This window comes from Aulonocara stuartgranti, assembly GCF_965226115.1.
Source record: "Aulonocara stuartgranti genome assembly, chromosome: 3".
Taxonomy (NCBI): domain Eukaryota; kingdom Metazoa; phylum Chordata; class Actinopteri; order Cichliformes; family Cichlidae; genus Aulonocara; species Aulonocara stuartgranti.
Genome location: NC_138941.1, coordinates 62,344,468 through 62,367,531, shown reverse-complemented (window position 1 = coordinate 62,367,531; position 23,064 = coordinate 62,344,468). Strand labels below are relative to the sequence as shown.

The 23,064-nt window shown below is 43.2% G+C and overlaps 1 protein-coding gene across 2 annotated transcripts in view; it reads right to left on the bottom strand.

Moving 5' to 3' along the window:
- Positions 1-23,064, bottom strand: part of LOC309694573 (polymeric immunoglobulin receptor-like) — a 152,572-nt gene that overhangs the window by 26,095 nt on the left and 103,413 nt on the right. For both annotated transcript variants that reach the window (XM_082514764.1, XM_082514765.1), the window contains exons 3-4: positions 873-1,214; positions 91-328 (exon numbers count right to left, since the gene is read on the bottom strand). In XM_082514764.1, the coding sequence (XP_082370890.1) occupies positions 120-328; positions 873-1,214 (551 nt within the window). In that variant the 3' untranslated portion in view covers positions 91-119. The remainder of the gene's footprint in view (positions 1-90; positions 329-872; positions 1,215-23,064) is intronic.

The window sequence follows — 23,064 nt, the reverse complement described above, 5'->3', positions numbered from 1 at the left end:
CTACTATCTGAGTCCACTGTTGGACCAACATCAGTCACTCTGAATGTTGAACTGGCTTTTCATGAATCTGAAACAAGCAGCAGGACTCACGGTTCAGTTTGGAAGCCACTGATGGAATTTCAAAGCCCCTGATCCTCAGGGGCCCGGTAATCTGGATTTTGTCTACGTCTATATGTTCTGTAGATAAAAACAGCACCAACACCAACAACAACAAGCACAGCAGGAACTGACAGACCAACTATCAGTCCAACAGAACCACTCTCCTTTACTCTAGTCTCCTTCCCTCCAGCCTCCTTCCCTCCATCTCCACTTTGTCCTCCTGGTTGACCTGCAGGTGAGAAACAGGTGTGAGGTGTCAGCTGTCAGGTAGGTGATGAGTGAAGATCAGAACAGAATCCATTTCCTCTTCAAACTGCTGTCAGACATTATCTACTGCACTCTGATCACATCACTCAGACCAGCTGCTTTCTACAAAGTCTCATCAACAACATCTTTAGAAACAAACATCAACAACCAGGAAGCAGCTTCACCTCTGATCACACACACACACTCAACTCTACTCACTCACCTGGAGGAACAACAACACTCAGCTTCACCTCTAGCCTTTAACTCTACAGCATGTTATTTATGACTACTTCAGCTTGATTGACAGATATAACATATAAATCTATATTCAAGTGTCTAAAAGTCACTAAAATTATGCCTTTGGGTCAAGAATTTGAGCTGTTGATTAATTTAACAAGTTTTGAATTCATTTTAATTTAATCAGTTTAGCAAACACAGTGTACAGACTATTATACAATACAGTATGATATAATACCTGTGTTATGCTGTCACATCCATAACCAGGAAGAAGCTGAAATTAAACTCACCTGAGTTTTCAACCTTCAAAGTGACTCTGTTTAGAGACTGTAGTTTCTGTCCAGCATATCCAGCTTCACATTCATATGTTCCAGCGTCGTTCGTGGTGACATGTTTGAGAATCACAGAAAAGTCTCCAGTCTCCTTCCATTTTGGATCTTTCATCACCACTCTACCTTTAAATAGTTCATGCTGGTACTTATCTTGAAAACGACCATCTCTGAAGAGGATGACAATATCCTCTGACTGCAGGTCAGACTTTTCCCACCTCATCATAATTAAAGTAGCATCTGTGGGACCAGAACACTCCAGAGTGGCATCTTCTCCTCCTTTGACTGTTAACTCTTTTTGGTCTGAAACATTTTTAAAAAGAAAATAGAAAATAGACAAACAGGAAGTAAGGCAAGGCAAATTTATTTGTATAGCACAATTCAACAACAAGGTGATTCAAAGTGCTTTACAGAGACATTAGAAACAAAACAAATAAAAAGCATGATTTAAAATTGATTAAAACAAGCAAATAAACTAACTAAACACACACATTTCACACCTGTTCGCGCGATCTGAACCCTTATCGTAAGGGGAGCTACCAGTCCTTCTGTGGACGAGCTACTTTCTATTTTAAATTCCCTAGATTTAAAATACTCTCTAGACCCAGTCTAGACCCAGCTGGGGAGCTACCCAGAGCTCTAAACCCACTTAACAAACAAACAAACAAACAAAACAGTATATAAAATCAAAACAGATAAAATCAGAAATAGATAAGATCAGTAGTTAGTGTAAGTTTTGAAATTTAAGCTTAAAGTGTGGATTTGGTGCTTTATTCAAATGCAGCTGAGAACAGGTGAGTCTTCAACCTGGATTTAAATAAACTGAGTGTTTCAGCTGATCTGAGGCTTTCTGGGAGTTTGTTCCAGATATAAGGAGCATAAAAGCTGAATGCAGCTTCTCCGTGTCTGGTTCTGACTCTGGGAACTGATAAAAGACCGGATCCAGATGACCTGAGGGATCTGGAAGGTTCATACTGGGTCAGGAGGTCACTGATGTATTTTGGTCCTAAACCATTCAGAGCTTTATAGGCCAGCATCAGAACTTTAAAGTCTATCCTCTGACGGACAGGCAGCCAGTGTAAAGACCTCAGAGCTGGACTGATGTGGTCCACTTTTTTGGTCTTAGTGAGGACTCGAGCAGCAGAGTTCTGAATGAGCTGTAGTTGTCTGACTGATTTTTTAGGTAGACCTGTAAAGATGCTGTTACAGTAATCAAGCCTACTAAAAATGAATGCATGGACTAGTTTTTCCAGGTCCTGTTGAGACATCAGATCTTTTATCCTTGAAATATTCTTGAGGTGATAGTAAGCTGACTTGGTTATTGTCTTAATGTGTTTTTCTAAGTTTAGGTCTGCATCCATCACTACACCCAAATTTCTCGCCTGGTTTGTGGTTTTTAGATGTATAGATTGAAGTTCTCTGGTGACCTGTAATCGTTTTTCTTTGGCGCCAAAGACTATTACCTCAGTTTTGTTTTTGTTTAGGTGGAGAAAATTGTGGCACAACCAGTCATTAATTTCCTCAATGCATTTACCAAGAGCCTGTACAGGGCCTCGGTCTCCTGGTGACATTGTGATATATATTTGTGTGTCATCTGCATAGCTGTGGTAGTTTATTTTGTTGTTCTTTATAATCTGTGCCAGTGGGAGCATGTAAATGTTAAACAGAGGGGGTCCCAAGATGGAACCTTGGGGAACTCCACATGTGATACTTGTCTGCTCGGATGTGAAGTTACCTATTGATACAAAGTATTTCCTGTTTTCTAAGTATGTTTTGAACCAGTTTAGTACAGTTCCCGAAAGACCTGCCCAGTTCTCCAGTCGTTTGAGTAATATGTTGTGGTCAACTGTATCAAATGCTGCACTGAGATCCAGTAAAACTAGGACTGACATTTTTCCACTGTCTGTATTCAGACATATGTCATTAAACACTTTGGTCAGAGCGGTTTCAGTGCTGTGGTTCTGTCTAAAACCTGACTGGAAGGCATCGTAGCAGTTATTCTGTTTTAAGAAGTAATTGAGCTGTTGAGAAACTGCTTTTTCAATGATCTTACTTAAAAATGGGAGATTTGAGATCGGCCTGTAGTTGTTCATTTGTGTCTTGTCAAGATTGTCCTTTTTCAGTATAGGTTTGATTACAGCAGTTTTTAGTGGTTCTGGAAACACACCTGACATCAAGGAAAAGTTGACGATCTGTAACAGGTCTGACTCTAAAGTCTTTGAGACCTTTTTGAAAAAACTTGTTGGCAGGACATCTAAACAGCAAGAGGAGGAGTTCAGTTGACCTAAGATGTCCTCCAGGTCTTTGCTGTTAATCGGGTGAAACTGTTTGATGGTGTTTAAACAGTTTTTTGGTGGACACAGTACATATCCTGGATCTGCTGTTGATGTACCAATTGCTTGTCTAATCTTTTGGATTTTGTCTGTGAAGAATTTGGCAAAGTCATTGCAGGCCATGGTCGAATGAAGTTCAGCTGCCACTGACACAGGGGGGTTTCTACAGCCTGTCAACTGTAGAAAATAAGGCCCGAGCATTATGGCTGTTTTTAGTGATGATGTCAGAGAAGTAGGACCTTCTTGCACTCCTCAGTTGTAAATTATAATTGTGAAGTTTCTCTTTATAGATGTCATAATGAACCTGGAGGTTTGTTTTTCTCCATCTGCGCTCAGCTTTCCTACACTCTCTTTTTTCATTTTTCACCAGTGTGGAGTTTCTCCATGGAGACTTTTTCCTTCCAGAGATAACCTTCACCTTAATGGGAGCAATAGTGTCCATTACATTTAACATGTTAGCATTGAAGCTATTGACGAGCTCATTGACTGAACCTTTGGACAGGTCAGGTGTTAATGGGAAGACCTGGTTAAAGATCTCACTACTGTCTTCAGTTATACACCGTTTTGTGATCACTGCTGTTGATATATTTGTGTGGGCTGAGATTTTACTTTCAAAGAAAACACAGTAATGATCAGACACGCCCACATCAGACACAGTAACCTTTGAAATGCTGAGGCCCTTGGAGATCAGTAGGTCAAGAGTGTGTCCTCTATTATGTGTGGCCTCTGTTACATGCTGAGTCAGCCCAAAGTTGCCCAGAGTGTTACTCAGGTCTTTAGTCCCTTTGTCCTGAGGGTTGTCCACATGGATGTTAAAATCCCCAACAATAATTACACAGTCGAAATCAACACAGATCACAGACAGCAGTTCACTGAGGTCATTAAAAAAGTCTGTGCAGTATTTGGGAGGCCTGTAAACATTAAGAAACACAACTTTGGATGGTGCCTTCAGCTGTAAAGCCACATATTAAAAAGACTGAAAACTTCCAGGAGATAGCTGCTTACATTGAAATGATTCATTAAATAAGACAGTAAAGAAGTAAAGTAAGAAGTAAAGACTCATTAGTAGAAATACAGTTAATAGAAAACAATACATTATCTAATAATTACTTTCCATCCATCTGTCCTCTTTCATTTATCCAATTCTGGGTCACAGGCTGGGGGTGGTTATACCAGCCTTAAGGTGACAGAGGCAACCTGGACAGGTTGCCAGTCTGTCACAGAGCTAACACAGAGAGACAGACAATAATTCACACCTACGGGCAATTCAGAATCATCAACTAACCTAACCCCACTAACTGCGTGTCTTTGGACTGTGGCAGGAAGCTGGAGAGAGCCCACGGAAACACAAGAACTTACAAACAGGGAAAGACCCCGGCCTGAACTTGCTGTGAGGCAACAGTGCCAATCACTGCACCACCCTGCTGCTCTAATATTAAACTTAATTCTTGAAAATATTAAACTTTAATCAAATAATTTAAATAACATGTTCATTTTAAGCATCTTGAGGTTACTGTTGTTGTGACTTGATGCTATATAAATCAAACTGAATTAAGCTGAACTTTACAATGATTGTATCAAACAAAAGATGATGATAAGAGAAAAAAAACTGTGTGTGAGGTAATATGTGAATAAAAATCCTTCACTGCTGGTTTATTCATATCCTGTTTGTTAAATTGTGAACTCAGTTCTGCTTTAAAGACCTAAAACCTGAGTTTAAAGAACTTTTTGTCTTTGCTTGTCGGCAACTGGTTCAAATATTTTCATTTACTCTATGAATAGAAAAGTAATACAAATTTGTTTGTGCTTTACAGTCATGTCCAGGACGTTTAATATGGAGATTTGTTGACTTGTGTTTGTTTAACAGACCAATGTAATGTCTATAAGTACAGACAAGGACATTATCCTTAGCCGTACAACAATATAATTATTATTCTTGTATAAAACTATCACAAATGCACACATTTGTCTCATGTTTAGATGTATTAGAATATACATCAACATAGTCTAGAGTAAAATTGTGCATTTTAATAAGGAAGTCCTACAAAGTGTTTCAGAGGATACAACTAGAACCCTGACAGTAGTGCTGTGAGGTCTCATTTAAACTGTGTTTTAAACAGTCCTCATCTAAACTGAACTCTGCCAGTTTCAAAAATAAAACAAATGTTAAGAAATGTCTTATGGTTCATGGCTGTGAAGAATTCGGGTCCTCTGAAGTATAAAATCATTACAACAACATTTGCTAATGCAGTTCCGGTGTGTGATGATTGAGTACAGACAATGATGTTAGCAAGATAAACTGTGGTTCAGTCTTACAGGTTACAATACCAACAGCACCCAGAGTAAGAAGCAAAGATTAAAAGTTTCGGTCATTTAAGTTTTTGGTTTCTTAATATTTCTGCAAATGTGTTTCTTCCCAACTGACACAATTATGTTAACAAAAACACGTTTTCTTGCTTAAAATTCCAGGAAAAGTTTCCATCTGATTTATTTGAGATTTTAAATCTTACTAAAATATCTTTCTCAACATACACTATGTATGTTTCAACTGTCTAAACTCCAATAAGTCCATTTATTGAAATATTCAAATATTTAGATGTTTCCATATTTCTCAACTACATTGTCTACTTTTTTTTTTTTTTAAATCACAATTTCAGTAAATCATTTGAAATAACTGTAAAATGTAAAACTTGAAAAATAATACGCAGATCTATTGAGAATTTCATGCATACACTTGATTGTGTTTTATTTTTGATGTTAAGTAATTTACAGTTAGGTCCTGTTATCACAAATTAATCTCCAGTCTCGTTTAATTACAACAATGCCAACTCCCCACTCCGAGTGTATGCACTGACTGCCCTTTTTGTCTAACACGGTATACTGAGAGAAAGAAAAATAAAATAAAGTCTGTTCTACAGCTAAACACAGAGGTTTGTTAAATGTGACGTTTCTATCAGGAACCAAAGCTCCTCACCTGCTCTATGCGCGCCCCTCCCACAGGTAAGCTCAAGTTTCTTTCGAGCGTCACCGAATTTACATGAATGACGTTAGAGTTAAAATGAAACTAAACGAAAGAGAAAGCGAGGTTCTTGAAGTAATCGAATATTTAGCTTGGAATATATTTCTCTCTCAGACAAGCACATCATCAGTAAAAGTCTCAATATCGATAAGATGGTTTACGGTTTACAGACAGGTCTAATCAAACATTACCCTTCATCTTTGTGTCGTCCACAGCGACTCCACCATTACGCACACGGAAATATCCTCCCTTAAGTGTGTTTACTGAATTACACCCTTTTAGTCTCACGCCGTGTTTTAACAGGAAAAAGAAAAACATCGTTACTATTAATCTAATCCACTCTGTTATTGTTTAGAAGTTACAATTTATTGTTACAGCAGCTCCTCACCTGCTCCTCATACAGGTGAGCCGAGGCTTGTCTCTAGCGTCACCACCATTACATGAAGGTAACGTCAAAGTTCAAACTGAAAAGGGCCGAGAGTTTTTTAAGTGTAGTCTAAGATTTAAATCCATTTCCACTCTCCTGTCACCATTACCTGTGTACCTACATTTCCTCCACACTGACTCTGAAAGCAACGACCGTAAAATGAACCAGAGCGGAAACTTTTTTGCTCTCCCGAGGAAACAAAGACTTACACAGTGCCAGTACAGTGACTTCTAAAACTCCAGCAATCTCTCCCTGTTACCTGTCCTTCGGTGACAGATTTATTCACATAGGTACACACGGCTTACCTGTACAGTCCAGATGTCCCAGCAAACAGAGTAAGAGAAACAGCGATATCACTGATTTTAACTCCATGTCTTTCTCTTCTGCTCCGTTCGTTGATACAGGACAGGTGATGTAGATTAAAACTCGTCTGTTTACCAGAGACAGTTTGGTCAGTGTTTAACTGTCTGCAGGGAACAACCGGCACAGTAGGGAGGAGTCACGTGATTTACAGAAAAGCCTTCACAGCGATGCATTTGCTCAACCTGTCAGTTTGGTTTAATCCCAGACAGCAAGATGACTTTGAAATAATGTTTCTTTTTTTAATCCGAGTCATCTTTATGTTCAAGACTGCAATCTCAGAGCAAAGTAAATGTTGAATCCATGTCGAAATACTGATGAAACCTAAACGCGTTTTAGTAATGTCATTGGAAATACACTGATTCAGAGCTGTCCTGTTATTGATGATGATCTATTTATGCTCACCTGGTGGCAACAATGAGGTTGAAAAGTCATGGATTCATGGTCAACTGGGAAATTAAACCTATTAATAAATTCATCAATTGGATTGTACCATCACACCACTCTCAAAATGTTACATCCCATCTGTCCAGTTTCGAAAAGTCTTTTATTTAGTTGATCATGGTGATATTTAAAATCACGAATTTATGTTTGACTGGGAGACAATCCTGGGTTAGTTGACATTACTACAGCAAGGAGATCTCATCTTTGTATACATCAGGTAAATATTCACTTAGTTTCTAATATTTGAATTGTGCCAAATATATTTTTGACCAATGACATTCCACACGCAGTACGTTGGTCATTATTGGACACTTCATAACTGTCACTAAGTGAAGTTAGCTTGCTAATGAAACTGATAACTTGGGCAGATTATGTTAAAGAGAAAGAGTAAATAATTAAGTAGAAAATTCAAATGTGAACAAGCTATGCTATTTTCCTTTTTTTTTTCTCCCCACGCTTTATTCAGTTTTTGGTTTTGTTTTCTTGGCGTAAACCACCAAGCGGTGGCAGTGACCGTGTGTGAGTTCTCCTTGTGAGTTCACAGTTAGGATCCAGACCAGTTGAAGGCAGGATATCATTGATTTTTGGTGAATTCACTCCTACAAATATTGTGAACTAATCCTGATTTAATAAATTAAACATTTAACTGATCTGAAGTTGTCTGTTGGTGTTTATATGTCAAGTGAAAATGTTTTAATCAACTTTAAACCATTTATCATAAGATTAGATAAGCTAATTACATTATATGTCACGGTTCTGGGTCCGTTGGACCCAGTATTTTGAGTTTATTATGTTTTGGTTTACTTTTGCATTATGGATTATTCTTGTGTCATTTTCTGTCTCTCTGTGTTGAGTCTCTGAGTTGTGATTCATGTTTCCTGTTTTATTGTGAAGGTCTTTGTCTTAGGTTAGTGTGTGCAGCTTTGTTCCCCCTGTCTCATTAGCCCTGATCTCTCCGAGCTGTGTCTCCCTCCTGTTGCCGATTCCCTCGTTATTACCTGTGTATATAAGCCCTGTGTTTTCCCGTGCTCGGTGTTGCATCATACCCTCGGATTATGCCTGTGTGTTTTTGGTTTCTGTTAGTGATGGGCAGATGAAGCTTCATGAAGCACTGAAGCTTTTCATCCAGTTGGTTCACTAGTGATGGGCAGATGAAGCCCCATGAAGCACTGAAGCTTTTCATCCAATTGGTTCACCCCAGCGCATAGCTTCTTGAAGCTTCATGTGCTCTAGTAGGACACCTACTGGACGTAAAAATATTAGTTGGCATGAATTTGAAGAGTGTGGCCTTTTGCACACAGCCTGTAAATGTCAACAACAAAAGGAGTGTGTAAAACATGTATATTGTAGTGATGCAGTATACTGTGTATGTTTATACTGGCAGTATGGAAAATGATCATTTACTGTGAGGTGAGGTGTGGTTGGGGTGTGGACAGTAGTTGTGCTTTTGTAACGTTGAGGTATGGACAGCTACACACTGAGGCGTCAGTCCTGCCTGTTCACATTTTATTCTGTAAAAACTAAATTTTCACTGCTTTTATGACCTTTTTAGTGGGGAGAACATAGCTAGGATTTAATGATTTAACAAATCTTTTGAATCCTTTGTCCTCCACAATGCTAAATGGCTGGGAGTCCTCAATCACCATGCTAACCAGGTCTTCAGCTATTTGAGATTGTTCTCCTGAGGAAAGACAATAAAGACAAAGCGCAAATATAAATATCACACACGTAACTTATAACAGCTGTATAATATTGTTATATCATTTAGTAACATTACTGCATGCTATGTTATCATGACATTTGATGGCTCACCTGGTCTTGCTCCACAATCGGTGTTCCCCTTATTCTCATGCAAAGCTCTGTAGTGCCTAAGCATGGATGAGGTGTTGTTGTTATATCCCAGCTCCCTGGCACATAGCAAACACTTCACCTTGTACAAAAGTACAGACAGCTTAACATAAATTGTATTGCACCATCAGTATCATGACAATACATCTTCTGTAGAAATTTACATACCTTGTTGGGAGGAATAAAATCAAAATGTTCCCACACAGGGGAGGACATCCTCCTCTTCTTAGCTGGCTCCATTCTCTCCTGACTTTCTCTCCTAAACCTCCAAACTGTCTCCAAACTCTCACTAACCGCAACTCTGCATCAAACACCCACATTTTTGAATGAAGTCTGAGGGGTTTATATCGCTGTCATAGCTCGCGGCAAAGTTCGAACCACTTCATGAACCAGTCACGTGGTACAGCCGGGCAGCGAGGCTTCGGACGTCATCGTTTTCAGCTCCTCCCATAAATGAAGCAAGCCTCGATACGCGCATCGTGGAAACGCCCCCTCCATTACTCGACACAAGCTTCGAAGCCTCGATACAGAACGTCCCATCACTAGTTTCTGTTAGTGTTAGTTAGAGATGAAGCTTTCCACCCAATTGGTCGACTCATGGTTCGAAGCATTGTGATGATTCATTTGCTCTACTGCGCCATCAAGTGGACAATTCAAGTGAAGCGGGCTCTGTGATTATAAGATAAGATAAGATAAGATAGAACTTTATTAATCCCTCGGGTGGGTTCCTCTGGGAAATTCGACTTCCAAAAAGCACAGCAACGACCGAAGTTACAGTTACAGAATTGTTATATATATATATATATATATATATACACACACACACACACACACACACACACACACACACACACACACACACACACACACACACACACACACATATATAAATACAGAGACAAATATAAATAAAATATACAAAGGGGATAAATAGAATAAATAGGAATAAAAAATAAAAATACAAGTGAATTGCACATTTCAAGTATTGAGTCTATTGCACTGTTGACTATTTACAAAAAGTATTGCACAAGGTATTGCACAGTGAGGTGAAGAGGCACTACAGCTTAGTTGTTCCCCCCTCCTTTGTCCTCCTGTTTCCCCTCCCTCTCCCCTCCAGAGAGGAGTTAAACAGTCTGATGGCGTGTGGGACAAAGGAGTTTTTAAGTCTGTTAGTTCTTGTCTTGGGGAGAAGCAACCTGTCACTGAACAGACTCTTCTGATTGTTTATGGCCGTGTGCAGAGGATGCCCAGCATTGTTCATAATGTCCATCAGTTTCTTTAATGTCCTTTTCTCTGCCACTGTCACCAGAGTGTCCAGCTTCATGCCGACCACAGAGCTAGCCCTCCTGATCAGTTTCTCCAGCCTGGATGAGTCCTTCTTTGCTGTGCTGCTCCCCCAGCACACCACAGCATAGAAAAGTACTCCAGCAACCACCGACTGGTAAAACATCCTCAGGAGCTTCCTGCAGATGTTAAAAGACCTCAGCCTCCTGAGGAAGTACAGTCGGCTTTGGGCTTTTTTATACAGGTGCTCTGTGTTGCATGACCAGTCCAGTTTATTGTCCACCCACAGCCCGAGGTACTTGTACTTGTTGACCACCTCCACCTCCTCCCCCTCTATCTGAACCGGCAGTGGACCTTCTCTGGACCTCCCGAAGTCCACAACCAGTTCCTTAGTCTTTGAGGTGTTGAGTTGCAGGTGGTTTGTGTGACTCCATGCGACAAAGTTCCTCACCAGACTTCTGTACTCCTCTTCCTGATCATCCCAGATACACCCCATGATGGCCGTGTCATCTGCAAACTTCTGAATATGGCATAATTCAGAGTTGTAGCAGAAGTCAGAGGTGTACAGGGTGAAGAGAAGAGGGGACAGCACAGTTCCCTGTGGTGCTCCTGTGCTGCTGACCACAGTGTCAGACGTGATGTCCTTCAGCCTGACGTACTGTGGTCTGTCGGTGAGGTAGTCGGAGATCCAAGCCACCAGGCAGGGGTCCACCTCCATCCTGTTCAGTTTTTCCTGAAGCATACAGGGCCGGATGGTATTAAAGGCACTGGAAAAGTCAAGAAACAGTATCCTGACCGTGCCTTTTCCCCCATCCAGGTGTGAGTGGGCTCTGTGTAGGAGGTACAGGATGGCATCCTCCACTCCGACACCCGCCTTGTATGCAAACTGTAGTGGGTCCTGGGCATGTTGTACCTGTGGTCGGAGGAAGTTGAGGAAGAGCCGCTCTAGAGTCTTCATAAGATGTGACGTCAGTGCCACCGGTCGGAAGTCATTCAGCTCATTGGGCCGGTTCTTTTTGGGGACCGGGACGATGCAGGATGTCTTCCTGATGTATAATGATGTGTAAACCTCTAAACTGAATAAATAAATTGTTTTCTTGGTTATTTATCCCGAATATTGTCTCAGTATGTCTGATACAAAAGAGAAAGTGGAAACTATCAGGACAGAGTTTTGGTATGATTGTGTAACTGTTAGCCTCAGACAGTCAGTCAATAGTATAATTCAGATCATAGGTCAGTACATTTGCATATTTGTATATCTATAAAAAGAAAGCTGACACTTTCAAAACTTTATCTAATGTGTAAGTGTCACACAGTGGAAAATTGTGTTTTTATATTTTGTTTTGGATCAGACTGTGTTGGTACAGGGTGTCGATTTTATTTGCATGATTTTATTGTAATAGTGATATTGCATGTTTGTTTATTGATATTCCTATTGCATGATTTTATCTCCATATTTATAGTGTGTGTTTAGTGTCGATTGAACAATATGCTTTTTTTTATTCCACTGTGGATTAAGCGGACAATTGTAGGCACCTGTGAGGTGGGGGCGTTCCCCGAGGTGGCCTATCAGCCACCAAACTGACTTACGGGAGATGGTGAGCGCAAAGACTGAAAGAGAGACACACGAAAAGTGAAGAGCTGGAAAACAAAACGTGTGCAAGCCAGCTTATGAACAGAAGGACCTCCGGCCTGACTGTGGGGCGCCACGAGACATTCGGCGATCGGCCAGCATAACCCGGCGATCCAGTCCCGACAGACAGAATAGCAACCGTGGGAGGCGACGCGTGAAATCCACAGTAGGGCAGGGGTACGCCTCTGCGAGTATCGCTTTCCCACTGTTGGGCGCTAGGAGTAGCTTTGGGTAACAGCGGCTGCGCCGACAACGTTGCTGGCCCGTGTCTGTTGTTTCAGGGCGGAGCTACGAGGGAGGCCGTGCGCGGAGGTGGAGAGTGGCTGGACTGCACGATTGCGCACAGTCAGGTGGAGATAGGAGCCTCCTCCCTGGTCTTCTGCTGGCGAGAGTCCCCATCCCGGAAGAGGAGTTCCTCTCCTGTCTCTTTCAGCTCAGGAGAATTTGCCCGTGTGTTCCTGGACTGTGAGAATCTGTGAGACCCTGGGGGGAGTGTTTCGCATAGGGAAAAACATTCATTCAGCTTTGTGTTTTTAGTGTTTAATCATTCCTGCCGGCAGGGTCTTTAGCGGGTTGTAAAGACTATTTTTTTGTATACGGGGATTTTAGCTTGTATTTGGGGTTCTGACTGTGTTTTATCCTGAAAACAAATGGTGTGTTTGAAGCCAGCTAAATTTCTGTGCTCTGAGCGCTGACCCACTCACTCCCCTTTCTGCTTGTATAGACGTGGTGGTGAAGATTTAGTTCCACCAGTTTAGCGGCTACATAAGCATCACAGCAGATGCCTTTGTGTCAACATAGCTGAGGCTGAAACAGAAAAACGATTTTATAAAAATATTCAGCAGTAAACCGAAAGAAAACCATTAGTCAACAAATGAACATTACCTGATGCTGCTGAACTGAAGCAGAGCAAATTACAGAGGTTTTATTAGAGACACACCTTAGCGTTTTGCAATTTTGCATAATGTTAAGTTTTATTTTAGTAGCCTATTGAACGGCAGAAATTAGGTTTTCTTTTCGGAAGTATTTAAAAGGGAAAAGACAACGGCTGACAGCGCTGTAAACAACGGAGGTCTTATGCATAACAAACAAGCAAATAATGCAGAAAACAGATTTTTAGACGGGAAACTGTTCTTGAAATATACTGTGTGTGTGTGTGTGTGTGTGTGAGTGTGTGTGTGTGTGAGAGAGAGAAAGCTGTGCATGAAGTGTGATTTTTTTCTTTTTTTTTTCTTTTTTTTTTAATCCTGGTGGAAGCAAAAGTCAGAGGAAATTCATGATGTTTATATGAAGCATAGTTTGGATCGTCTTTTGCTGCTGGTTCGGTCAATACTGTTTGAAGAGAAATAAAACCTGCAGCTTCAGAATCAGCGCAAAAAAGGCGTAAACACGAAGCACGGACCCGCAGACGGATCAGAATCAGCGAGCTGTCGGCTTTCAGCCCCGACCGTGTCCGTGCTGTCTGGTGAGAAAGGCGACATCTCACTGATTCTGATCAGCGGTCCGCGCTTTGTGTTTATGTCTTTGTGCAGAATCGGTGTACCTGCTCTCATTTACTGATTTAGCTGTTTGGTGGTGGTTGAAATGTAGTAATATTTATGTTAAAAATCGATTCAGGATTTTAATGAATGATATCAGGTTATCCAAGCTAGAATCGATTTTAATCGATAATCAAAACCTTCCCCTAGTAACTGTGTAATCATGCTTATGTACATCTGGATAATGACACAAACTAGTGTTTTAATAAACTAAAAGACAAATCAGATTATAGGATGTGTAGTGTTGTTTATTTATATTATGATGCTTATCATTTGTGATATTTATTACTATGTGCATACTTTATTAGGAGAGATAAAATAAAAAATCTCTTCCTTGCCTGTTCCATCGAAGAAGAAATGCTCAAGTAACTATGTAACACGTACGTAATCCAATTCCACAACACAATGTGATGGGAAATCAGCTGTGTTTTTCTGCCCATTTTATTTCGAATCTGGCGCGAACCAGTGAACCAGTCCCTGAATCAGTCACGTGGTACGGACTGCCCGCGAGGCCTCGAGCGTCACTGTATACGTAATCAAAGCAAGCCTCGACAGGCGCTTCACAAAAACTCCCCCGACTCACTTTTCGACTCTGAGGGAATCTCGCGCACCTATGGGATTACAGTTGGAGGATAATCCATGCTGCGAGCCCCTACAAGAGGCAGCTGGAGGTAGTGTTTTTTGATAATTTTTTGTCGTCCACTGCCTCCACCGTCAGTTTTCTAAACATAAATGGACTTAAACAAATAATAACAGCTCTAAGAGTGAGGCTAGGCTTCGAACTGTTTGGCATGGGCGGTCCAGGAAAGGACGATTCAGCTACCCTCATGGAGGCCCTCACCACGTGGTGTTCTCGACGTCAGCGGCAGTTTTTGCCAAGGTTTATCGCCACATTGTTTGATCCATCCTTGAAGAAGAAATGCCACCCTCACCATCATCACCCAACCACACTTCCCTTTTCTCCTGTAGTACAGACTGGTGCAGTTTTCATTTCCACTCCGGAGCAGCGTTTCTCCATGTCACCTTTTGCCAGCCCTGATCCCATTTTCAACTGGGAAGCGGCGGATGTGCCGCCAGCATTCACAGTCCCAGCAGGAGTCTGGGATTTTGTCTGAACAGCCGGATAGGACTGGTCTGGATGATTGTCATGCTTCGGAACCGGTCAAGCATGTAGAGACCGCTGTTCATCCTCAACTCAACACATCATTGAGAGCAAACAACGTGTGTGTCATCCCAGATATTCATAAGCCCCTGCCAGGTAACTCAGGAGTAGTTAATTCAGAAGTTGTTGTGCCTACTCCTGTGCCCATGTTTAAAAATGAACAGTGTGTTTCCCGGCCTTCAGTTTAATTAGCTGCTCATCAGCCACCTGTAGCTCAGTGTCTAGTGTCCCCTGCTCAGCAGCCACCTGTAGCCCAGTCGCCAACTCCACCCTTTCATCTCAAATTCAGTCACCCGTAGCTCAGTCTCTACCTTCACCACATTCAGCTCCGCTACCCATAACTCAGTCATTACCACAATCAGACTTACTACAAACCTAGTTACAGTCCATAACCCAGTCAGTAGCTCAGTTAGTGGAGGAATCATTAGCTTTGTCATCTGCTCAGTCAGCCACTCATCTTCATCCTCAGCCAGGGGTCCCAATTGCCTCTGGTCCTGTATCTGCTCCAGCTGGAGGGCTCGAGGAGCCCGTCCGGCCTCAAGTTTTGCCAGCTGGAGGGCTCGAGGAGCCCGTCCAGCCTCATATCTCGTCAGCTCGAGTAAGTAAACTTTATTTATTAAGTGCTTTTTACAGACAGACAATCACAAAGTGCTGTACACAAATATTAAAATATTAAAATAAATAATAAAATCAATAGACATTATATACAATGTAAAAGGTCAAATGTAAATAATGTAAAAAATATAAAATATGTAGATCAACAAAAGGCTTGTTTGAACAGAAGAGTTTTTAACTGTTTTTTAAAAGAATCCACAGAGTCAAGCAAACGTAGTTGTAGTGGTAAACTGTTCCACAGCCTTGGTGCAACAGACTGAAAGGCTCTGTCCCCTTTTGTCTTCAGTCGTGTACGGGGAACAACTAAGAGACTCTGAGTCTGTGATCGGAGATGATGAGCAGCAGTGTATTTTAAAAGAAGCTTGGATAAGTAATCTAGAGCCTGGCCATTTAGTGCTCTGTATGTTAAAACAAGAATTTTAAAGCGAATTCTAAACTCTATTGGGAGCCAATGTAAAGAATATAAGATGGGAGTGATGTGAATATGCTTGGTAGAGCGAGTTAGTAGTCTGGCTGCTGCATTTTGTATTGTCTGGAGGCGAGAGAGAGATGATTTATCCAAGCTAGTAAACAGGGAATTACTGTAATCTAAGCGTGATGACACAAATGCATGAATGAGTTTTTCCAGTTCAGCTGAGGAAACCATATGTCGCAGTTTAGAGATGTTTTTTAAATGATAGAAACAGGAACGAGACAAAAGATCGTCGTGTGACTCAAAATATAGTTGATAGCTCTTGCTGGTTCTGTGCCTTTGTGCTAATGTGTATCCTCTACATAGATTTCCTGGATCTGTCACTGTGTGTCACTGTCCCCTCTCTGGATTTGCCAGAGCCCTTGCCCCTGTCACCGCTGCTGTTTGACTGAGGAAGAATAAAGTAGTCGTGATTCGGGAATGGCACCACGCACTTACCTCAACATCCAGCTGTGAAAGCATCAACCTGAGCCAAAAAGTGATCGAGCTGGAACAAAGGATATCCACGCTATACCAAATCCAGGGGGCTGAATGCGAACTTGACACGATCCTCCTTGGCAAAGCTCAAACCACCGCTACTAGCGCTGAGCTAGCCGACACAGTGCACCATCCAGCTGCTGTGTCCCAAGATCCCGCCAACAGTCAACACAGGCTCTCAACTTGCGTCGCTGGTGCTTCTGCCAAGGACGAGAACTCCTGGTCTCAGCTAGGGGCCAGACCCAAGGCTCTGGTCAGCTCCACTCCACTCCAACCAGTGCCATGGACCTTGGTTGAGACGCGTGGTGGCTGCAGAGGGGGCAGGAGGATCCGTCTCTCGCACCCTCACCCCTCCGGCGCAGTAGTACTGGAGAATAAATTCAATGTCCTGGATCCTGTGGACTTTCCTCCTCTGACCACTAGCCCTCGCGATCCCGCTGTGTCGCTGAGGTCTGCGCCATCTCCACCACTACGCCCCCGGAGCCGCGGCGGGCAACCCGACGCTGTGGTGCAAACTCACCGCGGAGAGCTGTGCTTTACCCCGGCTCCTCGGAGAAGAGGACCCACGGCGCGGCTACCTGGGAGTCACTCACGCGGTCCGGCTGGCGCATCTCCATCTGAACACCCCCGGTGCCATGGCACGGGCGTCTCAGATGGCCAGCAGCCCCCAGTGGCACCTCCTCTTTCCACACTGGTCCTTGGGGATTCCATCGTCAGGAACGTGCGGATGAGGGGGGCGCTCACGCTGTCGTTCCCGGGAGCCACTGTTGTTGACATAGTGGACAGAATCCCCAACATTCTGGCATCCCACCCACAGGTTAACCGGCTCATCATCCACATCGGCACCAATGACATCCTCAAACAGCAATCTGAGCTGCTGAAGTTGGACTTGTCTGAATTTCTACGAACATTATTGCTAAGGATTGTCTTATTGCATTGGAGTCACACTGGGTTAAATATGTACACTTGGGTTTTAAGGGGTATTTATTATTTTCTTCTTTTTTTTTGGGTTGTATGGAAGCCCCAAACGCAATTTCATTGTTCTTGACAATGACAATAAATAAATACTACTACTACTACTACTTCCTCCAACTCTTCAGCCTCCTTGGTCAGTTGCAGGTGAGTGCTTTTATCTCTGGGCCCACCCCCACCTGTGGGAGAGGGATAGGCCGTTTCAGCCGGCTGCTCAGCCTTAACACCTGGCTTTCCTCCGCCTGTGTCTCCCACGGCTTGGGTTTTATTAACAATTTTGATGCTTTCTGGGAAAGGAGGCATCTTTTTGGGGCAGACGGGCTCCACCTCAACGCCTGGGGACGCCGTTTGCTGTCCGCCAATTTGGCATTTGGCGTACAGCACTCCCGCACACCGCCCTGTCACTACCCCAAACCGACATTACTTGCTGATCTGTTTGCCACTGACTGATGTCCCCCTGGTCCCAGCTCCTATATTTGTTCCACTTTTAACAGTAATACACAAAACTCTGGACTCGGACCTCTCTCTCCCACAGTCAACACAATACCCGTCATAATCACAAACAGAGAGCAACAGAATTATCATAAATCCAGTAACTCCAAAAACATTAATAACCTCCGGCCTCTTCCAAAATATCAACATCCATTCAACTCTATTGTCAAAAATCCACCAGTCTCAATCAGTATGGCACTTTTAAATGTCCGCTCTCTGTCGAACAAGTCTTTTATTATTAATGATTTAATTTTAGATAATAAACTTGACTGTTTATTTTTAACTGAAACATGGCTGGGTTCGGATGCACCAGTTGTTCTCACTGAGGCCCCCCCACCAAATTTTAATTTCTCTTTTTCTATTAGAAGTGGTAAGAGAGGTGGTGGGACTGCATCTTTAACCAACCACATGTCTTTTAGATCCAATCCCTTCTTCACTCTTTAAAACACTTTATGGATTTTTTGAAGCTGAGCTTTTATACATGATGAATTGCTCTCTTCAGTTGGGTGTCTTCCCTGCTGCCTTTAAAACGGCGGTGGTGAGGCCCCTTCTGAAGAAGAGCAATTTGGATTGTAATGATTTTAATAACTACAGACCTGTATCCAACTTACCATTTTTAGGTAAAATCTTAGAAAAACTTGTTTTTACTCAGATTAATGACTTTTTGAATGATAGACAGATCCTGGAGATATTCCAGTCTGGATTTAGGGTGAACCACAGCACAGAGACTGCTCTCCTAAAGGTTTTAAATGATCTTAGATGTAACTGGGACTCCCAAAAGCTCTCAGTCCTGGTGCTACTGGATCTAAGCGCAGCCTTTGATACAGTAGACCACACTATTATTTTAAACAGACTGAAACACATGGTGGGCCTCTCTGGTATTGTACACAACTGGTTCACTTCCTATCTCTCAGACAGATCTTTTATGGTGAGTATGGATACATGCTCCTCTAAGATCCATAGAATGACATGTGGTGTGCCTCAAGGGTCGGTTCTAGGCCCTGTACTTTTTAATTTGTATATGCTCCCTCTCGGCGGTGTCATCAGGAGGCATGGAGTGAACTTCCACAGTTACGCTGATGACACTCAGCTGAACATCTCCGTGTCTCCTGATGACACCAGACCAATGGATGCCCTTTTTAACTGTATTTTAGATATAAGATCTTGGATGGCAGAAAACTTTTTACAGCTTAACCAGAACAAGTTTTAATCGTCGGTCCTGAGGCTCAGAGAGAGAAACTCTTGTCTAAATTAGAGGCATTTTCACTATGTCCTTCGCTACAAGTGAAAAACCTGGGTGTTATTTTTGACTCTGAGCTTGGTTTTATCCCACATATTAAACATGTAACCAAAATTGGATTTTATCATCTAAAAAATATAGCCAGAGTCCGCCCTATTCTCTCTCGGGCCAACACGGAGATGTTGATGCATGCTTTTATTACCAGTCGTATTGATTACTGTAATGCCCTGCTCTCTGGTCTTCCTAAGAAGAATATTTCAACTTTACAACTTTTGCAAAACTCTGCAGCTCGTGTGCTGACGAAGACCAGAGGGCGGGCCCACATTACACCGGTTTTAGAATTGCTGCATTGGCTCCCCGTGTGTTTCAGGATCGATTTTAAAGTTCTTTTATTGGTTTTTAAATGTCTTAATGGTCTTGGGCCTTCTTATCTCTCAGATCTGCTTTTACCATATGAACCCTCGCGGACCCTGAGGTCCTCTGGTACTGGCCTTTTGATTGTCCCTAAAGTCAGGACACATACTCACGGAGAGGCAGCTTTTCAGTGGTATGGTCCTCGTCTGTGGAACAGCCTGCCGGAGGAGCTCAGGGCCACAGAGAACGTACATGTTTTTAAGAACAGGCTCAAGACCCACCTTTTTAATTTAGCTTTTACTTAGCGTTTATTTATTTTATGCTTATTTATTCTATCCTGTTATTCTATTATTAATTTAGGCTTTACCTAATATTTATTGATTTTATTCTTATTCATTTTTTAATCTTCTTACTCTATTTATATTTATATTTATATTGTATCCTGTTCTTATTTATTTTATCATTTTACCCTGTATATATCCTATTGTTTCATATCTCCAGTGTTTCCTCGGAGGGCGCTCTCTGCACCGGGGCTGTTATTGACCGTGGCTGCTGTGTCTCCGGGGGTCCTCTCAGCCTGGCTGGGGGGCTCCTTTGCCTCCCTCCTGCTGCGTGCCCAGCCTGGAGGCTGCGGTCTGTGACCGGCTCCCGGTGCAGACGGCTCCCTGTTATAGTGTTTCCTCACTTGGCTCATGCGAACCCAGCCTAATTTTTACCCAATTTTTACTCTTTAAGTGTGCGTGTGTGTGTGTGTGTGTGTGTGTGGGGGGGGGGATATGTGTGTATTCACATCATTTATGTTAATGAGAGTGTGGGGAGTGAGTTGGAGGGTGGGGTGGGGTGGGCTGCTTTTAACTATGTAAAGCACTTTGTGCTACATTTTTTGTATGAAAAGTGCTTTATAAATAAAGACTGATTGATTGATTGAAATATTTTACATGAGAGTCAAGGCCCAGAGAAGAGTCAAATATTACTCCAAGATTTCGAATATTTGACTTGACAGATGGACAGGAAGAGGCAAGAACCTGACTGATTTTAGAATGTAGCTCAGGAGGAGCTATGATCATAGTCTCGGTCTTGTTAGTATTTAGAAAGAGGTAGTTGCTTGAAAGCCAATCAGAAACCTGGGTTAAGCACTGGACTAGGGTGGACAGCCTATCCAGCTGATGAGGCTTAAAGGACATATGGAGCTGAATGTCATCAGCATAAAAATGATAAGACAGGTCGCTAAAAGATTGAATGATACCAGCTAAAGGAAGCATATAAAAAGAAAATAGTAATGGACCTAAAACTGAACCCTGTGGGACACCACAGGCCAGGGCAGCAGTGTTAGAGGAGAACCTATCAGTCCTAACAGAAAAGGTCCTGTCTGATAAGTAGGAAGAAAACCAGTCTAGGGCAGAGCCAGATACACCAGCCAAAACCTTGAGCCTGTTAAGTAGGATTTTGTGGTCGATGGTGTCAAAGGCTGCACTAAGATCAAGCAAAATGATCACAGAACAGTTCCCTGCGTCAGATACCATTAATAGATCATTATAGACTCTTAAGAGAGCGGTCTCTGTAGAGTGCTGCTTTTGAAAGCCAGACTGAAAAGGGTCAAGAATGTGTAATTTACATAATAGAGACCTGAACTGAATTTCAACAATTTTTTCAAGTAATTTACTTACAAATGGCAATTTTGAAATAGGTCGGTAATTACTAGCAGAGCTAGGATCAAGATTCTGTTTTTTTTAACAGCGGAGTTACCTCAGCATGTTTAAAATAAGATGGAACACAGCCTTGCCTCAGTGAACTGTTGGAGGGCCCGAGGAGCCTGTCCAGCCTCATGTCTCGTCAGCTGGAGGGCCCGAGGAGCCCGTCCAGCCTCGTGTCTTGTCAGCTGGAGGGTCCGAGGAGCCCATCCAGACTCGTGTCTCGTCAGCTGGAGGGTCCGAGGAGCCCGTCCAGCCTCATGTCTCATCAGCTGGTGGGTCCGAGGAGCCCGTCCAGCCTCGTGTCTCGTCAGCTGGAGGGTCCGAGGAGCCCGTCCAGCCTCAAGTTTCGTCAGCTGGAGGGTCCGAGTTGCCCCGTCCGGCCTCATGCCACATCTGCTGGTGGGTCCGAGGAGTCCACCCAGCACCACGCCTCGTTAGCTGAGGGTCCTGGAGGACCCAGCCAGAACATTCTCACATCTGCTGACGGTCCGGGGAAGTCTGTTCAGCCGTCACCTGCTGAATCATCCCCAGCGACTTCTGGCAGAGAGTTCAGGAGCCTCACAGCCTGTGGATACAGACTGGCCAACAGCCTGTATCCACAGGCTGTGAGGCTCCTGAACTCTCTGCCCCCCTCTCACGGACAATAACCATATCCAACTTCTTAATAGCAATGAACTGGTCTGCATTGGTGCATCATATCTTTATTCTCTCCCCCCTCCTGCCCCCCCCCCCTCTTTCTTAAATAGATAACTATCATATCTGATATCATATCTCACAGTACAATAATATTGAATGGGTTGCATTGTTGTATTTTGTCATGTTTCTCAGGTCTTTGTCTGAATTTCTACGAACATTATTGCTAAGGATTGTCTTATTGCATTGGAGTCACACTGGGTTAAATATGTACACTTGGGTTTTAAGGGGTATTTATTATTTTCTTCTTTTTTTTTTGGGTTGTATGGAAGCCCCAAACGCAATTTCATTGTTCTTGACAATGACAATAAATAAATAAATAAATAAATAAAATACATCATCGCCTGCAGCATTCACATCATCGCCTGCAGCATTCACATCATCGCCTGGAGCATCCACATCATAGCCTGGAGCATCCACATCATCGCCTGCAGCATCCACATCATCGCCTGCAGCATCACCGCCTGCAGCATCACCCCCGTCAGGGTCCACAGCCGTCCCGCTGCCGTCAGGTTCCGCAGCCGTCCCGCTGCCGTCTGGTCCAGCCTCATGTCTCGTCAGCTGGAGGGTCCGAGGAGCCCGTCCAGCCTCTCTGTCTCGTCAGCTGGAGGGTCCGAGGAGCCCGTTCAGCCTCAAGTTTCGTCAGCTGGAGGGTCCGAGTTTCCCCGTCCGGCCTCATGCCACATTTGCTGGTGGGTCCGAGGAGCCGAGGAGTCCACCCAGCACCACGCCTCGTTAGCTGTGGGTCCTGGAGGACCCAGCCAGCACATTCTCACATCTGCTGACTGGGTCCTGGAGGACCCAGCCAGCACATTCTCACATCTGCTGACGGTCCGGGGAAGTCTGTTCAGCCATCACCTGCTGAATCATCCCCAGCGACTTCTACATCATCGCCTGCAGAATCACATCATCGCCTGCAGCATTCACATCATCGCCTGCAGCATTCACATCATCGCCTGCAGCATTCACATCATCGCCTGCGCATCAGCGCCTGCAGCATCCATATCACTGCCTGCAGAATCACATCACCGCCTGCAGCATCACCCCCGTCAGGTTCCACAGCCGTCCCGCTGCCGTCTGGTCCAGCCTCTGTGTC